General features: G+C 43.2%; 2 protein-coding genes across 3 annotated transcripts; one reads left to right on the plus strand and one right to left on the minus strand.

Annotated features, from left to right (window-relative positions):
* Window positions 1–1,419: 1,419 nt before the first annotated feature.
* Window positions 1,420–2,688, minus strand: LOC131295012 (transmembrane protein 134). Of its 2 annotated transcripts, none has more exons than XM_058323072.1 (2): window positions 2,331–2,688; window positions 1,420–1,923 (listed from the first exon to the last, which is right to left on the minus strand). In XM_058323072.1, the coding sequence occupies exons 1-2, from the start codon at window positions 2,513–2,515 to the stop codon at window positions 1,608–1,610; spliced, it is 501 nt and encodes a 166-aa protein (XP_058179055.1). In that variant the 5' UTR covers window positions 2,516–2,688; the 3' UTR covers window positions 1,420–1,607. The 2 variants fall into 2 exon arrangements, with proteins under 2 accessions (XP_058179055.1, XP_058179054.1); XM_058323071.1 differs by having other exon boundaries at window positions 1,420–1,959.
* A 2,606-nt stretch (window positions 2,689–5,294) lies between these two features.
* On the plus strand, window positions 5,295–15,376 carry LOC131282991 (citron rho-interacting kinase). The gene is made up of 5 exons (XM_058312550.1): window positions 5,295–5,731; window positions 5,821–5,918; window positions 6,002–8,052; window positions 10,097–12,399; window positions 14,182–15,376. The coding sequence occupies exons 1-5, from the start codon at window positions 5,494–5,496 to the stop codon at window positions 15,222–15,224; spliced, it is 5,733 nt and encodes a 1,910-aa protein (XP_058168533.1). The 5' UTR covers window positions 5,295–5,493; the 3' UTR covers window positions 15,225–15,376.
* Window positions 15,377–21,076: the final 5,700 nt, after the last annotated feature.

A 21,076-nucleotide genomic window follows, 5' to 3' on the forward strand; every position in this document is an offset into this window, starting at 1 on the left:
TTGCTCGGTGGAGTACCTACTGTGACGGCACCTACGGTGACCACGTTTCCTTTAGACGTAATACCGCTGCTAACCTAGTAGGTGTTCATAAGGTGCACCATTGCTTTCATTTATCGAAACCGTTAGTATACGGGATCGTATGAATTACACGTGCGGACTCTGAACTGCTAGCTCGATCGTGAATCAGTGAAAACCACTATCACTTACTAACCGGTTTGTGTGCAGTAAAAACGCCCTCAGGAAGATACTTGTTATCTATCATTTTATAAGCTTCCGGCAATGAAGAGAGCTCTTTTGTGTTGGTTTTTAAATTTTTGCCTAACAAGAGTAAATCATTGTGATAGCAAAATTGGTTCCAGTGGTACCTGCACCAGCATCACTATCCCATTCTGAATATAATAGCCAATCCATCTGCTCATGTGACCTTATCCACGGTCGGAATTATAACTGTGTACAGTATAAAGCGATCTATAAAAGCCAATTGCGCTTTGTGATTACATAGTTGATGGATATAATTGTTATTATATGTTTTTGTTTTGGGTGTATTATTATTGTTATGCATTATTATACACGATTGAACTGTGTAGCCAAAAAGCCTGTAAAATTTAAAAGAAACAATTTTGATTGGTGGAACGAAAGAAAACAAACTTTACCAGCTAGTGTATGTAGAGTTTTTTTTCTGTAGGTTGCACTACATTCTAGAATTCCTCGTTGCAAAGGAGAATTTTAACGGATATATTAATGACACGCCACTGACCGGTTGGGCGTGTAGTTTTTGTATTGTATAATATCACGTCAAACTGCCGATTTTAAATACACGATTCATGTAAGCCAAGTCCTAGTTATTACAACCCCTGTAGAGATTGTTTTCACACTAATCCTTGTAAACACATCTGCTACTCCCGACCAAAGAAATAGATATACAATGGCACGCATTTTGGTTAGAAGAATCGCATTTGGGCCGCATATTGGAGAGCTTCATCATTAGCAAGGAAAATATAAGATACGCGAGAAAGGTTCGCTTCTTTTCGTCCTAACAACAACATTACGCGTATCAAAACATGTTAATGTGTATCCACGCAACAGTAACTTGACGATTGATTTCCAATGATAAGTTTTGCTCTTGTTCGGTTTAAGAAACGATCAGCCAAACGTCATAAGAACTAGTCTTTGTTGTGAGAATCTCTTCCTATTCTGGCCTACAGTATGGTGGACTTTTTCAGGGGTAATACTATTGTAAAAAGATAGCTCATAAATGTTTGTTCAATTTCTATGCCGGTTTTTTTCAGGAATGTGTTGATTAAACAATTGATATAAAAAAGCGATCCCCTATCGTTAGAGAATTTCGAGTTTCTGTAGAGCTTCCCTATACTTCCTGGTGTACTGCTATTACTGCTTCCCTACACTTCCTGGTGCATAAGCTATTTAAGAAAAACTAAGTCCCTCAGCTGCCAGGAAGCATCATGTTATTAATCAAATAATTATTCACAAACATGATTTCAATGTTACTATAATGCTGCATAAGTTTACCGTCTTACACATAGGGTGATGATCGTGCGTTTGACGAAGAAACGCCTGTTGTCGTTGTCTTTCCGTGCCGTTAGCTTTTACGTGAACAGCGGAAGATGGTAAAAGTCGAATCCGCGGTATCCTCGGGCCGCCAACCAGATGTACACGACATGGTAAGCGCCCGGAACGAAGCAGATAAATCCGGCTACGAAGAAGACGGCCGCCTGCGACCCATTGTGCGGTTCTACCAGGGCGTACGCTCCCATCGCGATCAGACCGGTGCCGATGAGAAGGAGTGCGATTGCCGCCAGAACGGTGCGCCAGTTTTCCCGCACCTTCGGATGACGCCAGCAGTACGTGTACGATTCGCTTGACGAAAGATGACCGTACTCCTGTATTAACGAGTCGCTATCCCTGGAGGTGGTATCATCGGTGTATTTTAGACTCCGGCTATTGCTACGATGCATGTTAGTTCAAATGACGAGCGTATTTGCATTTGTTTCGTGCGCGAGTGTTATGTGTACGGGTATCGAATTCAATTTAGTTGGTTACCGATACAGGAAGGGACACAACATTACCGAACAATCCCGGGGAGGGCGTGTTGTTATGGGCCGAGGAATTGGATTAGAATTAGAAGAAAAAGAGAGAAGGAGAAAAAAAGAATACCATAGTTCTAATATACCCAGTCTACTGTTGTCGGACGTGTTGTCAATTGTTTGTGTGCTTCATCGAGCGCTTTACGGTTAAGAACTACTACTACTACCAATCACCACAAGAAAACGGAAGCGAAAGCGGAAGCGCGTATGGATAGCTTGTCTTACCTTTGATCGTGTATTCTTATCGACACATCATCCGGGGATCGAGGTTTGGCTCGCATAGGTGTGCTGATGACGGTCGAGCCGTACACCTTTATTACCTCATCCGTTTCTTCCTCAAATGCGTCATGTATGGAGAACCGCTTGGTGGAGTCCTTGCCATGAGCACCGCGGTTATTACTACCGTTCATGATTTGTTTTTGCTATTCTAGTAAAAGCTCCGATACACCTAGACGATATCGTCGTTGCGCGTAATGTAGCGTAAATTTACGGTCCTCTAAGGACTAGAGATCGCTTCTCGGTTTCTATGGTTTCCTCCTCTAGACTTCTTGAGTTCTGATCGACCACATAGTTAGGTACAACCGATTGACATTCGGGCAATTCGGCTAACTAATTTTTCCAGACTTGAGCAAATCCAGCACTTATTTATCGAATTGGGTAACACAGCCGTCAGTATTTGTCGCACCTGTCTAGCAGCAGCAGGCGAGTCACTACGCTGTACGGTCCAGAGACGAAGAAACTCATTAACATACGATTACGATGGCGACGAAACAGAAAAAAACAACAGCGTCAATGACGACGGTTGCACTCGCTGCACCCTAGCAAGAACCGGACGTAGGTGTTCGGGCTAGAATCTGCATGTTGTTTCCGGGTGCTTCCTAAGATTTTCTCTTCACCTTCGCGGTGTTTGGCAAGCGGTTCACTTTGTTTGGACTTTAAGGACTGTCTGCAAACATGGCGGACAGGAGCAAATGCTAGTTTGGTACGGGTTAAAGCAGGAAACCCATATATAGATTGCTTGTTTTCTCTTGTGCTGTTGGTGGCGCAGAAATCTTGAACAACGAACTGTCAGTTTGTTGAAAGATGATAATAAAAATAAAAACAAAACACCGTACGCACACTTACACAGTTGAACGTCAAATGTTTTGTTGAAATTATATATAATTAAATTAGCTATCAAGTACATTTGTTGATGTGCTTGTTTAGATAACAATTACTCGAATAAATTACTTATCGTGCAAAAGACCCTTGAATGACTCAATATTACCTTTTTTTCTGCAATAAATTGTAAGCGCAACGTTTTTTTTTTTCGAATCGTAGTCGACAAAACGGGTTGTCGATAAAATAGTAGTCGATGAAGTTCGGAATTCTATGTGTTTGGCAACACTGGCGTTGGACCAACCTGCGGTGGGTGCTAAGAGAGGTGAGCTCAATAGCCTGGTCATGGCAGCCATATTGAAATTGCTTTTTGATAATCGCTCTGAGTTTTGTTTACCAACAAAAGGACAACCATGTGTTTAGCAAGCTGATAGTTCCAGTTTATACGGTTACCGGAAGATTCTACCCTCATTGGCCACAGCTTTACTGAGAACATCATCTGCGATATATTGCGAAGCCATCCTGGTTCCATCTACGATATAGTGAATGAGGTTGGACGACATGGGGACGTCCTGTACATGCTATTAGATACAGGTCTGAACAAGCGGTACTGGGAAGAGGCGATGATTATAGCCGCATACTTGCAAAATAGACTTCCGTCGCGATCTGTTGGTTCAACCCAGTACGAAAAATGGTTTGGAAGGAAACCTGATTTGAGACACCTGAAGGTATATGGGTGTTCGGCTTACGTGCACATCCCAGGTGCAAATAGAGGAAAGTTCGAGAGAAAGGCTAAGAAATTGATATTAATTGGCTATTCCGACCAGCTGTGTTTCAATTTGTAATTATATTATGCTTATTTTAGTGTTATTTAAAATACCTGTTGGTTTCAATCTTCGAAAATTATTGTTTAGTTTCATCAAAGGCGACTTTTCTGATTGATAATTGTCACTTTCAAAATGAACCGAGCAAACAGCACTAGATTTAGATGGAATCCAATTCTCTTCTTGACTATAAAATTGAAACCATAACATTGACCCCGCGTTTTCTTACATTGCATGCGTTATTCTGGCAAAAAGTAGCTGAACAAGAAAAATACGGCATTTTTCCACACTTTTAGAAACAACTTCGAAGGCAACAACAACCAGCAAATTGAAAACATAACCAAACTCAGAGCGATTGCCAAACTTTTTGTTTATTTTTCTAAGGCTAGTGTCAGTGCTTTCTCGCACGATGTTTTGTCGGACGTCAGGTGCGCCAATTTTTATGTAATTTTTTTAAATTGTAAGACGGTTAAACAGTTCCAGGTCGGCGTCGCATCAGAGCGGATGGTTAGCAGTGCACGAGGTTCCTGAAAAGGGTTAGCTGAAAAGTAAGGTTATCTTAGGCACGGCCGCGTGGTGTCGCCGAGCTGGAGCTCAAGTCAGAGAAATCCTAGCCGACGCACATCTCGTGCTGTTTGAGTAATCAAGCGGATCACGAGTTTCGTGCGATCTGACAAACGGAAGGAAATATTCCTTTCGTTACGGCGGGTGAACAGCCGCATTTTGACTGCGCACTAGCGTGGTTGGCTAGCAGTGCTCCTGGCCGCATGGTGGCAGTCAAAAGGCGACGCCTACAGAAAATCGAAAACCACAGAAAATCAGGACATATGGCCTTTAGTTGCCAGTCCTAAACCAATAGAGGTCTATGTCTCCAGGTTAGCTTGCGAAGGCCCAGGAAGCTGGATTCAATAGCCGTACTGGAGTAAATCCTCGCCGAATTGAAGAAGAAGAAGAAGACGGTTAAATGAATTTGATTATTTTTCTTAGATGGAAGATGGAACTCCGATTTTATAAAGTTCAACATTGTTGACAGATAAAATCGGATGCGTCCATCCGATAAAATCAAATGATTTTGATTCTATCGTACGATAAAATCGTGCGAAGCTTGCAGCTGTCAAATCTCATACATTTTCGTCTGTCAAAACCTGACGCAGTAAAGCACTGACACCAGCCTAATAAAATCCGTTCTGTTTGTTCGGAATGAGCCCACCTGAGTAGTAATCACTTTGGTCAACGGTTTTTCTGACTCAAAGCTAAGCGACGGGTAAACACTTCACAGTACAAGGAATACGCCGTGCGGACGGTGGCAACAAATTTCTTCGTTTCAGGTCATTTTTCTAGTGTTTGTGGGCCTCAAGCTCAGAAAATGTGCTCAAAGTTGTAAAACGAATGTGATTCTGCGCTAGGAAGTAGTTTCTCCCTGTTATATATTGAGTTACGTTTGATTGAACATCTTCTAAAGCACCATGTCTAAGCAAGGCAAGAAAGAGCAACTGAAAATTGCCGCCAGAACTGCGCGTCTTAACAATCTGTTGGTGGGGCGCACAAATGGTGGCGATGGTAAAAATGCAGGCGATGATAGCAACCTGGAAGTGGCCATCAGCCGTGAAGGTTTGCTGGATTCGTTATTCGTGCTGTATGACGAATGCAGCAAGGATGTTATCAAGAAAAAGGACAAGAATATTGCAGAGTTCGTTAGCAAATGTTAGTAATATGGCTTAGTGAATGCTGGGTCGGTTATTCAAACTAAACTCATTCTATTTTGTACGCTTTTATCGTACATGGTTTTGCAGATCGCCCCATCATCAAAGAAACCCGTTCCCTACGAGTAAACATCGAAGATTTCGATGTAAAATGTTTAATTGGCAAAGGATACTTTGGAGACGTGCATGTAAGTATTGTTCCTCTGATAGAGTAGTTTGCTTCAACTTTGTTGTTAATTTTTTTTTCGTTTCCAATAAAACCCTCATTCAGTTGATCTCGGAGCGTCAGACGGGTCAAGTATACGCGATGAAAAAGATGCGCAAAGATATTGTATCTTCGACACAGGTACGTGAAGAGCGTGACATTATGGCCAGTCGGCGCTCGGAATGGATCACTGGGCTTCAGTACGCCTTCCAGGATTCAGACTACCTTTACTTAGTGATGGAGTACCTTCCGGGGGGCGATTTACTGTGTCTCATGCGGCGCGTTGGTATATTCGACGAGGAGGTAGCTCAGTTCTATTTGGCTGAAATGACCGCGGCACTGCACGCGGTTCACGAAATTGGATATGTGCATCGTGACGTGAAGCCGGAAAATATTCTAATTGATAGATTCGGCCACCTGAAGCTGGTGGACTTCGGAAACGCAACAGCGATCAATGAGGATGGAAGTGTTACGAGTATGACACCGGTGGGAACACCGGACTACATTGCACCAGAGCTGCTGCAAACTCTTGCCACCGTAAGCCGTTCTACGAACCGGGCAAAACATGATGTGACGTGCGACTTCTGGTCGATGGGAATCATTGGTTACGAGTTCGTTACGGAAGAAACGCCTTTTCATGGCGATAACGTGAACGAAACATATTCCAAAATTCTAGCCCACGCTGAAGGCCGCTTCGCTAAGAAACTCTCCTATCCTGCGCACGCCTCTATTTCTGCCCACTATCGCGACTTTCTTGATCGGCTGGTAACGAGCGTGACTAACCGTATGTCCCACGCAGAGATAATCCGGCACCCGTTCTTTTCCGATTTGCATTGGGACCGTCTGCGCTACATGATCCCGCCAATCATTCCAACTGTGAGCGCGGATGATGACACTTCCAACTTTGAGGATGCAGACAAAGTGAGCGGCAAGCGCAAATCGATGGTCGGAGGTGGTCGAATGCCTACGTACAACATAGCACGGATGAACGATTTCTCAGGGCACGATCTGCGCTACCTTGGCTATGGGTATGTGTTCGAGGAACCTGATGTGGCCGGAATGTACCGGGACACGGATGAACATATGAAGGCGACTAGATTGGCGGCTAAATTGAAGGAACAGGATCGTCGACTTAAGGAGCACAGTGGCGAAATACACCGCCTGCAACGGGAGGTACTTGAACGAGATCGTAAGATCGCTACGATGGGCGCGCACAGCAAGATCCTTGACGAAACGAAGAAGGAACTGGAAAGTATGAAGGATTTGCTAAAAGAGAAAACGGCTGAACTGGCAGCAATCCGCACAGACAACAAAACATTACGCAACAGTCTCAAGATCGAGAAAGAACAGCGCCAGAAGAATGATGCCCAGATTGCTGACGTTGTAAAGCAGACGTACAAGAAGTGGGAAAAGGCAAAGCAAGCTTCGGACCAGGCCTATGAACGGCAACTGGCTGAACGGAAAACAGAACTCGCCGCGGCAAACGAAAAGTTACGCGAGGTGGAGACAGAATTGGTTGCCCGGCTCGATGAATGTCAGCATCTGCACGCATCAGTGGAAAACTATAAGGATCTGCTGAAGAAATCGAAGGACAAGCTGATGGCGGACAAGGAGAGTCTTGATCGTAGCCAGCAAGAGCTAATCGCAACATACGACGCGAAGATCGCCGAACTGCGTGGAAAGTGGAAGGTGGAGAAGGAAAGGCGTGCGGGAATGGAAGCGGAAGTGCGCGAACTGCGTGACAAGCTACAGGAACAGGAATCGAGCGTACAGTTTGTGGAGGAGACGAAGCAGAAGCTGGTCGACAATATCAAGCGTCGTATGACGATGCAGTTGGAGGAGAACAACATGCTCCGGGAAGCGAAACAATTTTCCGATAAGATGAGCGAAGAGATGCAGCGGAAGTGCGACAATCTAAGAAATGAAATCAGCAAGCTGCAAGAGCAAACGATGATGACAGCGACAGCAAACAGCAGCGTGAACAGTAGCCGTCGCAGTTCGCTCGTTTACGAGCAGGAGTTCCGCAGTGCAAACTCTAGCCTGCAGGATGTGACGGCTATCATCGTGGAACGACCGAATGTTGAGGCGCAGTTGCGAAATGATCTAATCAAAGCAAGGTAAGATATAGCGTTACATTTTGGTACATCTTTTTTTTTTACTAAAGAAGTTCATTTGTGGAATATGTAGACAGTATTATTTTGGCAATGCGTAATCATTTTTTCGTTTCTTTTCCTTTTCGTCGTAGAGCAAAGTATTTTGATGTTCCTATCTACCGTTTGAAAAACGGAGTTTCGCACAATGCTTATTAAAACGACCGGCCTTAAAAACCTGTGAGGAAGAGTCCATCGTAAAACTGATGCACTCGTTTGAAATCCTCTAATAATTTTATTTTCTAGCTACATACCTGCTTCTGCGATGTTATGTTTTTTGGTATTGAATTTTCATAAATGCACAGAATTATGAATAAAGTCATGGAGAATTTTTAATAAAAATTGGGTTTCGGATTAAACACGCTCTCAGCAGCTTCACTACTACTGGCCATTTTTCTGTACCGTCCCGAATGTATTCTTTAGTGGGCATTGAAAAATCCTTCAAAGAAACAGTTTAATATTCAAACAACGATCCCGCAATTTATTCCTGACAACCATGTGTATTTTTAAACGGGTTGAAATATTTATCTTCGTCTTCTTGGCGTAACGACCTCTTCTCTTTGTCATGCCTGCCCGTTAAGGGCTTACGAGACTTGTTTCCCTGTTGTACGAGGATAGTCAGTCTTCTCGTACAGGGGAGGGTCAGGTCTCGGTTGGGATTCGAACCCACGCCGTCGAGGTGGTGAGCCCCGGCGCTCATGGGCCGATTTTCTAACCGGCGCTACCGCTCGGCTGTCCCGGACCCCCCGCGACAATATTACAGCGTTTTACATCTCTCCTAGCAACCGGGGCAGTGTATGTAGAACATCAAGAATGATAGCCTACTGCAGAGTATTTGATGTAGAATAGCAAAACCCACAAGTGGCAACACAAACCAGTAAGTAGAATATCCATCACTTTCTAGGATCTACCAAAATGAAAGTTGTCTCATGGATGTTCGAAGTAGGCACGACCAGTCGAGGGGTGCAGGTAAAAGTAGGGGAAAATCGCTTTCCAGTCGAAAACATACTTTTGCGAGGATTGTTGTGATTTGCGCTCGTTTTCTGATGCGAAAAAGCGATTTCCCCTACTTTTACCTGCACCCCTCGACTGGTCGTGCCTACTTCGAACATCCACGCGACAACTTTCATTCTGGTAGATCCTAGAAAGTGATGGATATTCTACTTACTGGTTTGTGTTGCCACTTGTGGGTTTTGCTATTCTACATCAAATATTCTGCAGTAGGCTATCATTCTTGATGTTCTACATACACTGCCCCGGTTGCTAGGTGAGATGTAAAACGCTGTATTATTATGAAATATTTCTAGTACCTCTTATTAAAGTACGTTGCACACGTTGGGATAACTGGACGGACTGCCTGACTGATATCCGTAGAGTGTATATGTGATACCCAACGCCCATACTTTTAACCCCCTTTAGCCCTTCTAAAGACGTTATCTGATCGCTTAGTTTAAATCGAAGCAGACGACGTTCCTATTATAGTGTTGTATTGGCTTTGTAAGTGTAGAGGAGAATATATTTTGCTTTGACTTTAAAAGCTGGAGTTTCACAGTGTGTGTTTACAGCTACGTTTAGAAAACAATGATAGCAGTATCACAGGCTGTTTAAAAATGTTATAGAGAAACGGTTGACGGCAGCTTGCAGATACATAGTTTTTTTTGTAATTGAACCGATTAGGATCGTTGTGAAACAAATATAGCGGAATTTGATTGTCCTCAGATTGTACATCAAATTTTTCTATGTGTGTGAATTAGGGTGCATTCGTACAGAAATTTAGCTGTCCTTCCAGCGTGTAATTGTAATTATATGGTTCTATAACGGAAACTAAGACGGAACGGAAATTTCGCTCACCTACACCATATTTACATTCTCTTTAAGTGTGAGGAATACCGAGTGAGAAATACCAAAATCAACTGACTTCCATTCACGCTGCTTGCGGAAAGGGGAAAAAGGATATTTTTTATACTAGATCTAACCTCATGTTCCTCCATTTGACTGTATCCTTTTGCAGAGAAAACGAAAACGAGCAACGTAAACGCGCCGAAAATCTTGAGGAGGTCGTAGGTCGATTGGAAAAAGTTATCGATCAGCTGAAGACAAGTGGTGCTGGTTCTTCTGGTGCAGAAAGCTTGCTAGAAAAACAAAACGAACGCCTCGAGGACAAACTGTCCGCCATCCGAGAGCAGGCAATTCTAGACAAACAATCGGCACGCACGGCTAACTTGTCGCTGTGGAAATTGGAAAAGGAACTGGAGTCATTGCGAGGTGAGAAAAGCATCCTAACGCGCCGCATGGAGCAAGCGGACGAACGTGTGACGCGCATCCGTCACGAGAAGGAAGAACTCGAGTTCAAGATGAAACAACAGCGCGAAACCATCGCAAATCGAGATAAGCAGATCGAGGACCTACGATCGGATCTGACCGGATTGAAAGATGAGTTGAAGAAGGAGCGTGATCTATGGAGCAGCTCGGAAAAGGATCGACTGGCGGAGAAAACGGAGCTGATCGAGTGTGTGGCGAAGATCCAGTCTTTGGAAGAAAAGTTGAAGGACAGTCAGCAGAAGCACCATCAGCTGAATGATCGCGTGCGAGTGCTGTCGTCAGAGAATGGGCGATTGGGACGAGAATTGCACGAAACGCTTGATGAGTTGGCGGAAGCGAAGGAAGCCAGCGATGATCTTGAGCAACGGTTGGCCAGTGTTACCAAGAACTTCAATTTGCTGAAGGGAGCCTGCAACATAACGGAGGCTCAGCTAAGTGAGATGGAGATTTTGCTCGAGAAAGAGTCGAAACGCAACAAGGAGTGCGCTGAGCAGATGGAAGCTCTCCGGAAGCGCCTAACCGAGAAGGATAACGAAGTGGAGCGAGTGCGCCAGGAGCTGTACGAAGAACGGTCTGGTAAAACACTGAGCGAGTCGCGGACGAATCATCTCCTAGCCGAGTACGAAGAGCTACGTAAGAAGTTTGAAGAACTGCAACAGCAGATGGTTGACCAGCAGCGGGAACTGATTGAAAAAACGAGCCATTTGTTCGAAGTGCAGGAGCGTATCGAGCTGCTCAATCACGATACCGAGAACCTGCAAAAAGTGGTAGCAAACTACGAGCAGAACCACTTCATACTAAAAGAGGAGAACGCACGTATTTTGACAGATCTATTCCTGGCCAAGGAACACATCACGCGACAGCAAAACGAGATTAAAGAACATAAGAACCATACCGAGCAGGTGATGGCTGAACTGGACCATGTGAAGCTGGTGCTCCAGGAGCAGAAAACGTTCTACACCGAGCGGGATATCAAGAGTGAAGCGACGCTGGCCCAGCACAAGAAACTAATCGATTACCTGCAGGCAAAAGTGGAGGAATGCAATGCGCACATCAAGAAAAAGAAAACGCTTGCCGGGCTCATCTTTGGTACGTCCTCATCTACGGAACGCAAGGAGAATGTTACGCCGAATATTGGAACGATCGGTGGAGTCGGCAACAACATATCCGTTGAATCAACCGCAAGCTATCGAAAGCTGCAGGAGGAACTGCAAAAAGAGCGCACAAGAACGAATCAATTGAAGGAGCAACTTTTGCGCGCGAAGACGGACCTCATCGCTTCCCAGGGCAGCAACAACAACAACACATCGATGTATAAGAAGCAGCAGAAGGACGATGAAAATATGCAGGTTGAAAAAACTCATCGCGAAGAACGAGTGCCGGATCGCTCAACAAAGGATACACCTGTGGAGGAAACTCAGCGTCGTCATTCGTCCAAAGAGGGCGAATCTGCTAATAAACGATCAACTGGTGGTGCAAGTGCTCCCGGTAAGGCACACACGTTCGACATGACTATCGAAAGCACGTCGAGTGCGTCTAAAAACTCTGCGATTCTGTGTGCCGCCTGTGATCGGCTCATCCTGGCCGGTCATCCGTACTGGAAGTGTACCGATTGCGGTCTGACCGTGCATCGCAAGTGTCGCTCGTCGGTGTCGAGCAAGTGCGGCGACGGAGGAAATGCTGTTGCTGTTGTTAGTCGGGAAAGTGTGAACGCAAACGAATCATTGGATGACTTTGCGGAAGAACTTGGAACGGCAGATGACGAGCAGGACGTAGAAGAAGGAGAAGATGCGGATACTGACGTTGATTCACTCAACCGCCATCACCGGCAGAGTGGACGAAAAAGTCCGGCATTTTCAATGACGAGCAGTGCTGAGGAGAAGGCGGAGGAAGATCGCTACGTAGGGGATCTGCTATTTAAGACGAAGCGCTTAGAGCCACGTTTGTTTGTGAATGACATCTACGAGGTTAGCGAAAAGGCAGTTCTTTTGGGTAAGTTTTAACAACCCATCCTTTATAAATTATTAAATATTTAGCGGTTCATATAATCCATGCAGTAGCATAAAACGTCCTCATAAAACGTACTTAAAATTTAAATAACACATTAGTCCACAGCAGTACGGAATGAACATTTTATTGTTGTATTTTAAAATGGATTCTTTACCGAAAAATCTTTTATCCTTTAATTTACCAATAAGCTCAAAAAAATCAAATTTGCAACCATCACCACCTTTTTTTTAAACAAACTTGTAAGGAAGTGAGGCAAGATGCACCTCTCAAGCGAACAACTTTCTTGCAGCTCTTATGAAAAATACCTCAAATTTTCACACAACCATTTTCTGTGCTTTCTTTTCCTACAAGAAAAACGACGATACAACTCTCAGATTGTTATCAAAATTTTTAAGAGCACTGTTTTCCATATACATTTCACCTCACTTCTTGGCACACTTTCCGCTATTTAATACATTCAATTATTCCTTAAAGCGTTTTACTCACCAACAGACAAATCCAGCAGGGTTAAGTAGACAATTCGTAGCTTTCTACGATCTACCGTAATGATAGGTATCGTATGCATGGTATTTGTAGACAGTTCCTGGTCGAGGGGTGCAGGGTAAGGTATGCGACGATCGCTTTACAGGGTCCGCAGCCATACAATGGCAGGCCCCAACCGGTACAGGGATTCATGAACGTGCTAGGGGGATTGCCTGTACCGGTAGAGGGATATCCGCGGGCATATAATTGCAAACCGCGGTGGCTGAGGGGAATCAAGCTGGCGTATTGTTGCGATTGTCAACCGGTCGCAAAATAGTAGGTATTTGGCAACCGTGCATGAGCGGTGCTGTGCACCGCACACTCAAATGTATCGCATGAGTAACCGTTAGATTTCAAGTAAAAACGACGAAAAACTACGTTCAAATGAAATTTCGTATTTAGTATTTACGGAAAGAATATTATATCAAAAACTAAATTTGATATTTCCTTTCAACGTGTTCGATTAGTTGTTTAGCACGCCATCTAACGGTCATTTGTGCGACACATTTGAATCATGCACGGTTGCCAGATACCTACTATTTTGCGACCGGTTGACAATCGCAACAATACGCCAGCTTGATTCCCCTCAGCCACCGCGGTTTGCAATTATATGCCCGCGGATATCCCTCTACCGGTACAGGCAATCCCCCTAGCACGTTCATGAATCCCTGTACCGGTTGGGGCCTGCCATTGTATGACTGCGGACCCTGTATCGCATCGGGAAATGAGCGCTTATCGTAGCAAATCTCGCAGTAGTATGTTTTTCAAGCAAAAAAGCGATTTTTTCTACTTTTACCTTTTACCTCGATTGATAGCATTAACGAAAAAAAAAAACACTACAAAAATCCTATCATTGCGGCACATCATACAAAGCTACAAATTGTCTAGTCCAGGCGTCTCCAAACTTTTCTTAACGCGGGCCGCATTGGGTGGAATAACCGTAGCGTTAGGCCACATTTACCCAAGGAGGAGAGGGTCTCGCGGGCCGTAGTTTGGAGATCCCTGGTCTAGTCAATCCGTTTTGTGTTCCAAGCAGTAAATTTGGCGATTTAGCAGTCAGTGCTTTACTTTACAGTAGGCTTGCATCGTTTTACGGTTCAAGTACACTACTAGATTTGCCAGTTGGTTGGTTAGTTAAACGATCTCGACTTTATTGTAGTTAAACTATTCTTTTTAAAACGTAGAATTTCTATAACTAATCGAAATCATCACTTAAAAAAATTTTATTTTCGGTTCTTTCAGGTTGCGACACAGGACTTTATTCGTACCACCTGGAAACGGGTGAAGTGGTACACATCCGGGGAATTTCCAACGTTCGTTCCTTTGCCGTATCGCACGTCATCCCGAAAGCTATTATAATCGGTTCGGAAGGAGAATATTTGTACCAGTGCGATCTACGCCATCTTCAGAGCCGTGCGCATGCATCGTCCTGTTTGCAACCGAAGCTGGAATCATTTGTGCTGGATCTCTCGATCGCGAACCGAACGCATAGCGAACGCTGGCACATTGTCCGAATGATGGAGAACATTCCCACTGGTGGGTCGCTCTCGGATGCGATTGCAATTGCGGCCACCTCTTCGCGCATTGTAATCTTGAAATTTGACGTTCAAGCGGGTCGCTTCAAACCGGTGCGCGGTCTCGACACAGTTTTACCAGTTTCCTCGGTGCTGTTCACCAAGGACACGGCCATCGTCGGATCGGACAAATTCTTCGAGATTGACCTACGCACGTACGCGGCAGAAGAGTTCCTTGACATGTCGGATGCGTCTCTGCGGGATATTCGAAGCTGTGCGCCGCTCGCCGCGTTCCGCATCAACAGCCAAGAATTTCTTCTGTGCTACCGGGAGGTGGGCATCTTTGTGGACGATTCCGGCTGGCGTTCTCGCCCGGACAATCTCAGTTGGTTGCAGGATCCGGTCGAGTTTTACTACCGTGAATCGTGTCTGTTCATCGCCCATGCCGACTGCGTACAGGTTATGTACATCAGCAAGTCCTACACAAAGGATTTAGCCTGCCAGCAATCGCATGCGGATGACGAGCGACGTGCGTTCATCGGTTTGCGTGAGTCTCCCCGCCTATTGGCACCGCTGCAATACCCCAAAACGTCGCTGTACATCGCATGTGAGTGTCAGGGAGCGGATAGGGAGCAGGAGATCGTTTTGCTTGATGGTATGAAAGCGCTACGGACGGTCGGGTTCAGCAGATCGCTCGAAACACTCTCCAGTCTAGCGACCGGTGTTGGTCAGAGTCAGGATTCACTCGCAACGCTCGGCCAAGGTGTTTAGGAGAAAAGGGCTAAATATTAACTTAATTTGCTTTGTAGATGTTCATTTTTCCATAACTTTTATTTCGATTATTGTCATCATTTTTTTCTCAATTGACGTGTTACTTACCAAGTGAAATAAATTGTCACATGAAAGAATTTTCTTGAAACATTTATCTGCGTATATTTATTCAATATTAGTGCAATTAAAATTGTCTTTCTTTCTTGCTAAAGCCAACACACAATTTTAGAGGGATAAGAAATACACAAATTGTTTTAGCTTATTCTATAAAACAACAATTTATTGTACATAGCTTTTCTGTGAGTATATGCTAAAATTCTTTTGTTAAAAGTATTACATTAAATCAGTCTTTGGATTGCCGTAACAGAAGTGTATAATCATTTCGATATTTTAAAACTAACATTATTACTCGAATCCTTCCTTCTAGTTTTCGAAGTGTATATTTTTAACAAAACATCATCTTTAGTCACTACTTGTCCATACCTATTTTTCCCTCAACTGCCAAGCCTTCAACTCCCATTCTCCACCTTCTCATGGGGTTGGCATTCGTAAACGTCGTAGCATAATGTTTTATGTTTATGAACAACCATTCGTTGGTCCTAACGAATCGTGTCTTGTAGTTTCTTTGAGTCGTGATTATACAAATTGTTTTCACATTCGTCCTTAAATGATTTAGCTTGATTTAGGCGGTTCTTGTTTACGCATACTATGGGAACACTTTATCTCGCGCTTCAATGGTCCATGATGCTCCTTCCCAATACCTTTTAATTCTCTGGTCCCTACCAATTTTACGTTACATAGAGCGTTTTACGTTCAGAATAGAGCTTTTTTGTGTGGGTTGAACATTATTTTAAATTTAACACGTAAGACTACCGTTGGTCGGCTTGGGTACTCAACAAGAGATAAACGCACGCTTCCGACTGGTAAGCTGACTCCTCTGCTGCGAGGTTGCACGTCTTCGGGAATGTGTAGGTGTTGATTTTTTGCTGCGTCATTTCTTCGTTGTGATAAGAGAAACTGGTAAAGGAATTGTATGTCGTAGAGTATTTCCGCATGTTGCAGTGTATCGCTGATGAAGAACGCGCTGGTTACAAGATATCTTGTAGGTCGGTTGATGTCGATGTAATGTTGGGACTTGGGCTAATTTTGACGAGTGTCATTGAAGCGTTGGCTGAGAATCCATGTCTATTAGAACGCATTCTGACTGATAGCACGTTTATCACCGATGTTGCACCTGTGTTCTTAGTCGAACACCAAGCTCAGGATATTTTCGTAGGCCCTTAACTTAAGTGTCATAAAAGGCCGTTTTCCGTAAGGCATCGAAGTAGAGCGTCACTCCAGTTTGTTAAAGCGTCGGTAGTAAAGTTGCTTCAGTATTGAGGTAGCTCGTAATTGGTGATCTCCTGCAATCGTTTGTTAGGCTGGGCAACAGATGGGTGCAATCGATTTCGTTTCAACTTCTCCACTTCCCCGATGATGTAATTTCACAAATGCTGGTTATCATTCTCGAACATAGTGTCGGTCTTCATCATACATCCGTATCTTTTTAATCTTGCTTCGCTGAAGTTCATGCGTGCTGATAATTACTTGTCGATGTTACATGACGTTGTTTAGTAGTTCTCCAGGATACTGTTCTACCAGGTTGAACTTGAAGTTGAAGCATATGAAGAGATCAAGGTGTCTGCCGATGGTAACTAATTTCGCCATAAGGTCCTCATTCCAAGTCATGTATCCCCATTTAGTATCGAGGAATTCAGTCGAACATGTACAATCGATGCCGTTTCTGCGCTTACTCTGTTAAGGTCTTGGTTCGGTTTGTTGTAGTATCATACACATACTGATTTCATGCTCGTGGTCAACCAGCGCGTCTTCCCGGAAGATGCTGCTAACTTCAATACTCCTCCTTTACCAGTTGTTCTCTTAACACTCCCAACGATAATCGTCTACTTGTTGCGTCCTGCTGTAGTAACTGAGAGCTGGATTGACGAAGTAAGCACTTCACTGTTCGTTGTCCGTTCTGCTGACTCTGCGTCTCCGTCGTTGTAAGATTCCTCGCCGGTGGCCGTCCATCAAAAAGAAGCTTAATGTGTGCGTAATCCCATGCGAGTAATTGCCCGACTCAAAGTCACTATGTAAATGTCCCCAAGCTAACAATAATAGTTTTTGGTTTTTTTTTCTTCGAAAAATCATGGTCATCGTTTGATTATTCCTTTCTATTTTCTTCTCTCACTTTTGCTGTAGTTATATGTGCATGTCTGTGGAAACCGCAAAATCTTTCTTACACACAGTACTTTTTACTTCTTTTTCGCTTTCCGTTTTTAACAGACATTGTTTTTTTCGCTTTTCTGCAATGCATTGGAAGGATTCCTAATTTTTGTTTATTTTTTTTTCAATTCAAAAATAGAAAAACGGCGAAATTTGGGTACCGGGCGATGATAATATCATTTTTGCGTTGTTTCTTCATTGTTTGATAATTATTTTTAACTGGCATTTGCTTAGTAACTTTTCTTTGGTTGATTTTTTAATACGATCTCATTTATTACCGCCATTTACTTCAATCGCCTCGGTTTTGTTAAATTCAATCTTGTGAGATCAATTCAGTTAAGTTAAGTTAACACAAGATACAAGGTGATGGTAGAAACAGGTAATGGGAAACTTTGTGTTTGATAGTTAATTAGTCGTTAGTTCGTATACATGTAGTTCGTTAGTATACTGTTAGAAACTGTTAGATAATCCAACCAAGAACGTTGATCCAGGATTAACGTATTTAACAGGTTGGGATTGTTGGTAGTATTTCCAGAAATTAAATCGCATATCAAGTAACGAAAATCGTTGCATTATTCTGGGACATTTACAAATTTCCAAAAGTCCCCCGCAGAAAGAGGAACAACATTTTAAACAGAATCGCAACTAACTGAAGATTAAAGTGTGAGAAGACTTGCTTGAGAAGACTTCCACGAAATCTGCATTTCGATCAGCTTTGATCAGTTATACATCCAAGCTGTCTTGATCTCGATTAACATCGGTTAGCCATGTGATAGGAGCATTCCAGCAGACCGAAGGTGTTCTTCTGTCCAGTATTGTACCAGATGATTGAACTTCTGGATGTAAATCATCATATTAGAAAGGAGAACCGCGAGGACACCGCTTCTAGCGCCTCACGGGGTAAAAAGGAAAAACGTGAAGAGCTCGTTCCTGGGACTTCACACGGTATGAAACGACATGATGCTAACCTTGGAACCTCGCGTGAGACAGTGGTTGAGGTTGAGCCCATCGTCGGTCCATTAAGATTCATGGATTTCGTTAATAACTATGCTCCGTCAAAGGAAATAGCTGAATATGTTGCTAGAGTCAGCCACATGTGGAATAAAATGGAAATAATTACAGTACAGGTCGACAATATGGATAGATTCAGTGCGATAGAATTTAGAGAGCTCTTCGATGAAGAAATATTGCCAGATACGACAAAACTAAACTACTATGTCACGCAGTCACTATTACTACTAATGATGATGACTCGGAGTAACATTTAGCTTTCCTCGACTATGAATTTCTATTAAAACGGTAAGTTAGCTGGAAGAGCGGCACTGTTTTGATAGGCGAAAAACTAGAGGACACCTGAGGATTCAACGAAATTGAGAACAGTTAAAATACTCTAGAAATGTTTAAAGGGAAATGTTACATAAAATTTAATAAATGATAAGCTTGAAGAAAACAAAGTCTTTCAAATTCAAATGTGTATAAATAGGGGGCATGAGCATGTATGACTGTGGCCAGTATCCGATTTTATAGACGGCTTTATGGAACATCTGCAGTATTTGCATACATCGAGGTCAATTGTATGGGTGATTGAGGTATTATTCAAACGCAGGATAAGTGTTTCGTTAAATCCACAACGGAACAACTTTTGACGGGGCTCAACGAAATGGCTTCCTTGTCCGGAGTGTTGATTCGTTTTTGGGAAGGAATGATCTATGTAACTGGGGACATTAAAGAAATGTTTCACCAAGAGACGTGAGGATCTGGACGCCCAGCAAATTCGGTGGAGAAATTGAGAGACAAAGGCACACCTCATACCCCAGCTTGTGCACAAGTGGTAAAAAAACAAAAAATGCTTTAGAACAATAACAAGCGCTTCTTTCGGTTTTTGATCCTATTGTGAAACAACATTATGTAGACGACTATTTGAATATCGCAGAACAAGTGATCAAAACACACCAAAACGGTGGTTTCGTAATTTTGCATAAAATAAAAAACAATTGTTAGAATGGATTGCAAGCGATCGGGCTTAAACACCGTCATTGTAGCAGGTGAGGAAAAAGATGCAGCCGTAGAGGAAGTTTTGCGAGTGCATTGAAATACAGTGACTGATACCCTTAGCTACACAGTGAAGATTCCGTAAAATAATCAGTTCAGTGCACTGACAAAACGTGTTTTGGTCAGTTTCGTAATGTATTTTTTCGATCCACTTGGGTTAATCAGTCATCTCACCGTTCAGGGTAATGATCAATTGATATCAATGCAAGCGGCACATATCGCCACTGAAGACTGGGATTGTGAACTCCCAGAACAATAAAACTCCCAAAAAATTAAATTTTTGTAGTGAAAGAAAATAATACGTAGCGCAGGCAATCTGGCTATAATTAGACCGAGAGTGGTATCAAAACCGAATGGAGTAGAAGCGCACATGCGTTGATGCTTCAGAAGAAGCATGTGTGTATGATGGAAGTCGCCATGACGAGCAAAGGCCAGAGTGTCACTGATAAAGGCCATGTCAATTCCGCGATTGAAATAAAACGGAACTCCTCATCTCCAGTAAAAAAGACAACATTTTGGAGTGACTCACAAACAGTGCTCGCCTGGCTCACAAAGTAAGAGAAATTTTAGACTTTTCGAGTATGGATCAGCGGAGATACGGGGCGTCGATACGAACTCCAGCAGATTTAGCCACTAAACCTTCAAGCAATATGAGGCTAGTGGTACAACGGTCCGTGATTTTTAGAAGATGACGAACAAGACTGGCCATCCAATTACGATAAACGAACCACAGATGAAGAAATTCGAATGGTAGGGTTACATAGCGAAGAAACAGTAATCTTACTAGAAGCAAATTACTCAAACTGGAACAAATTATTGAAACATGTCACGTATTCGAAGAAATTCGTTGGCTTTATAAAGGATAGAAAAACCATCGGTAAAACTATAACGTATAAAGATACAAATATGGCAAAGGACTATCTTTATAGGAGAGTGCAATGGGAAGAATATTGAAATTTGAAACAAATTATTGAAACATGTCACGTATTCGAAGAAATTCGTTGGCTTTATAAAGGATAGAAAAACCATCGGTAAAACTATAACGTATAAAGATACAAATATGGCAAAGGACTATCTTTATAGGAGAGTGCAATGGGAAGAATATTGAAGAGCGGATTGTGTGTGTGTGAAACCATTGCTTACGATATGGCCGTAAATGAAATGGATGGAGAACGGTTGGATCGTATTTTCCGCATTAGCGGTGAAAACGGTTCATTTACACTACCATACTCATCATCTTTATGGGTCATAAGGACACTGGGGTGGAGAAGGGAATCGACGCCTTATTCTTTACCAAGGTCCAAATCTGAAAGTAGATTTTTTTTCCTTTGGCCAACCCCTTGTAAGGTTCTTGACGTGGTTTCCTCCGCCTCCGGCTTAAACCAGCACGGAACTGAACTTTTCAAGAATATTCTAAGTCTTGGCGAGAATTTCAACAACGTTTGCTCCGTTGTCGGCTTAGACCGTCGTGGAACTGAACGTACTGCAATCGAGCCTTAGGAAGTTCGAGTCGAAAGGGCTTAGAATTACGCAAC

The sequence above is a fragment of the Anopheles ziemanni genome, chromosome 2, assembly GCF_943734765.1.
Source record: "Anopheles ziemanni chromosome 2, idAnoZiCoDA_A2_x.2, whole genome shotgun sequence".
Taxonomy (NCBI): domain Eukaryota; kingdom Metazoa; phylum Arthropoda; class Insecta; order Diptera; family Culicidae; genus Anopheles; species Anopheles ziemanni.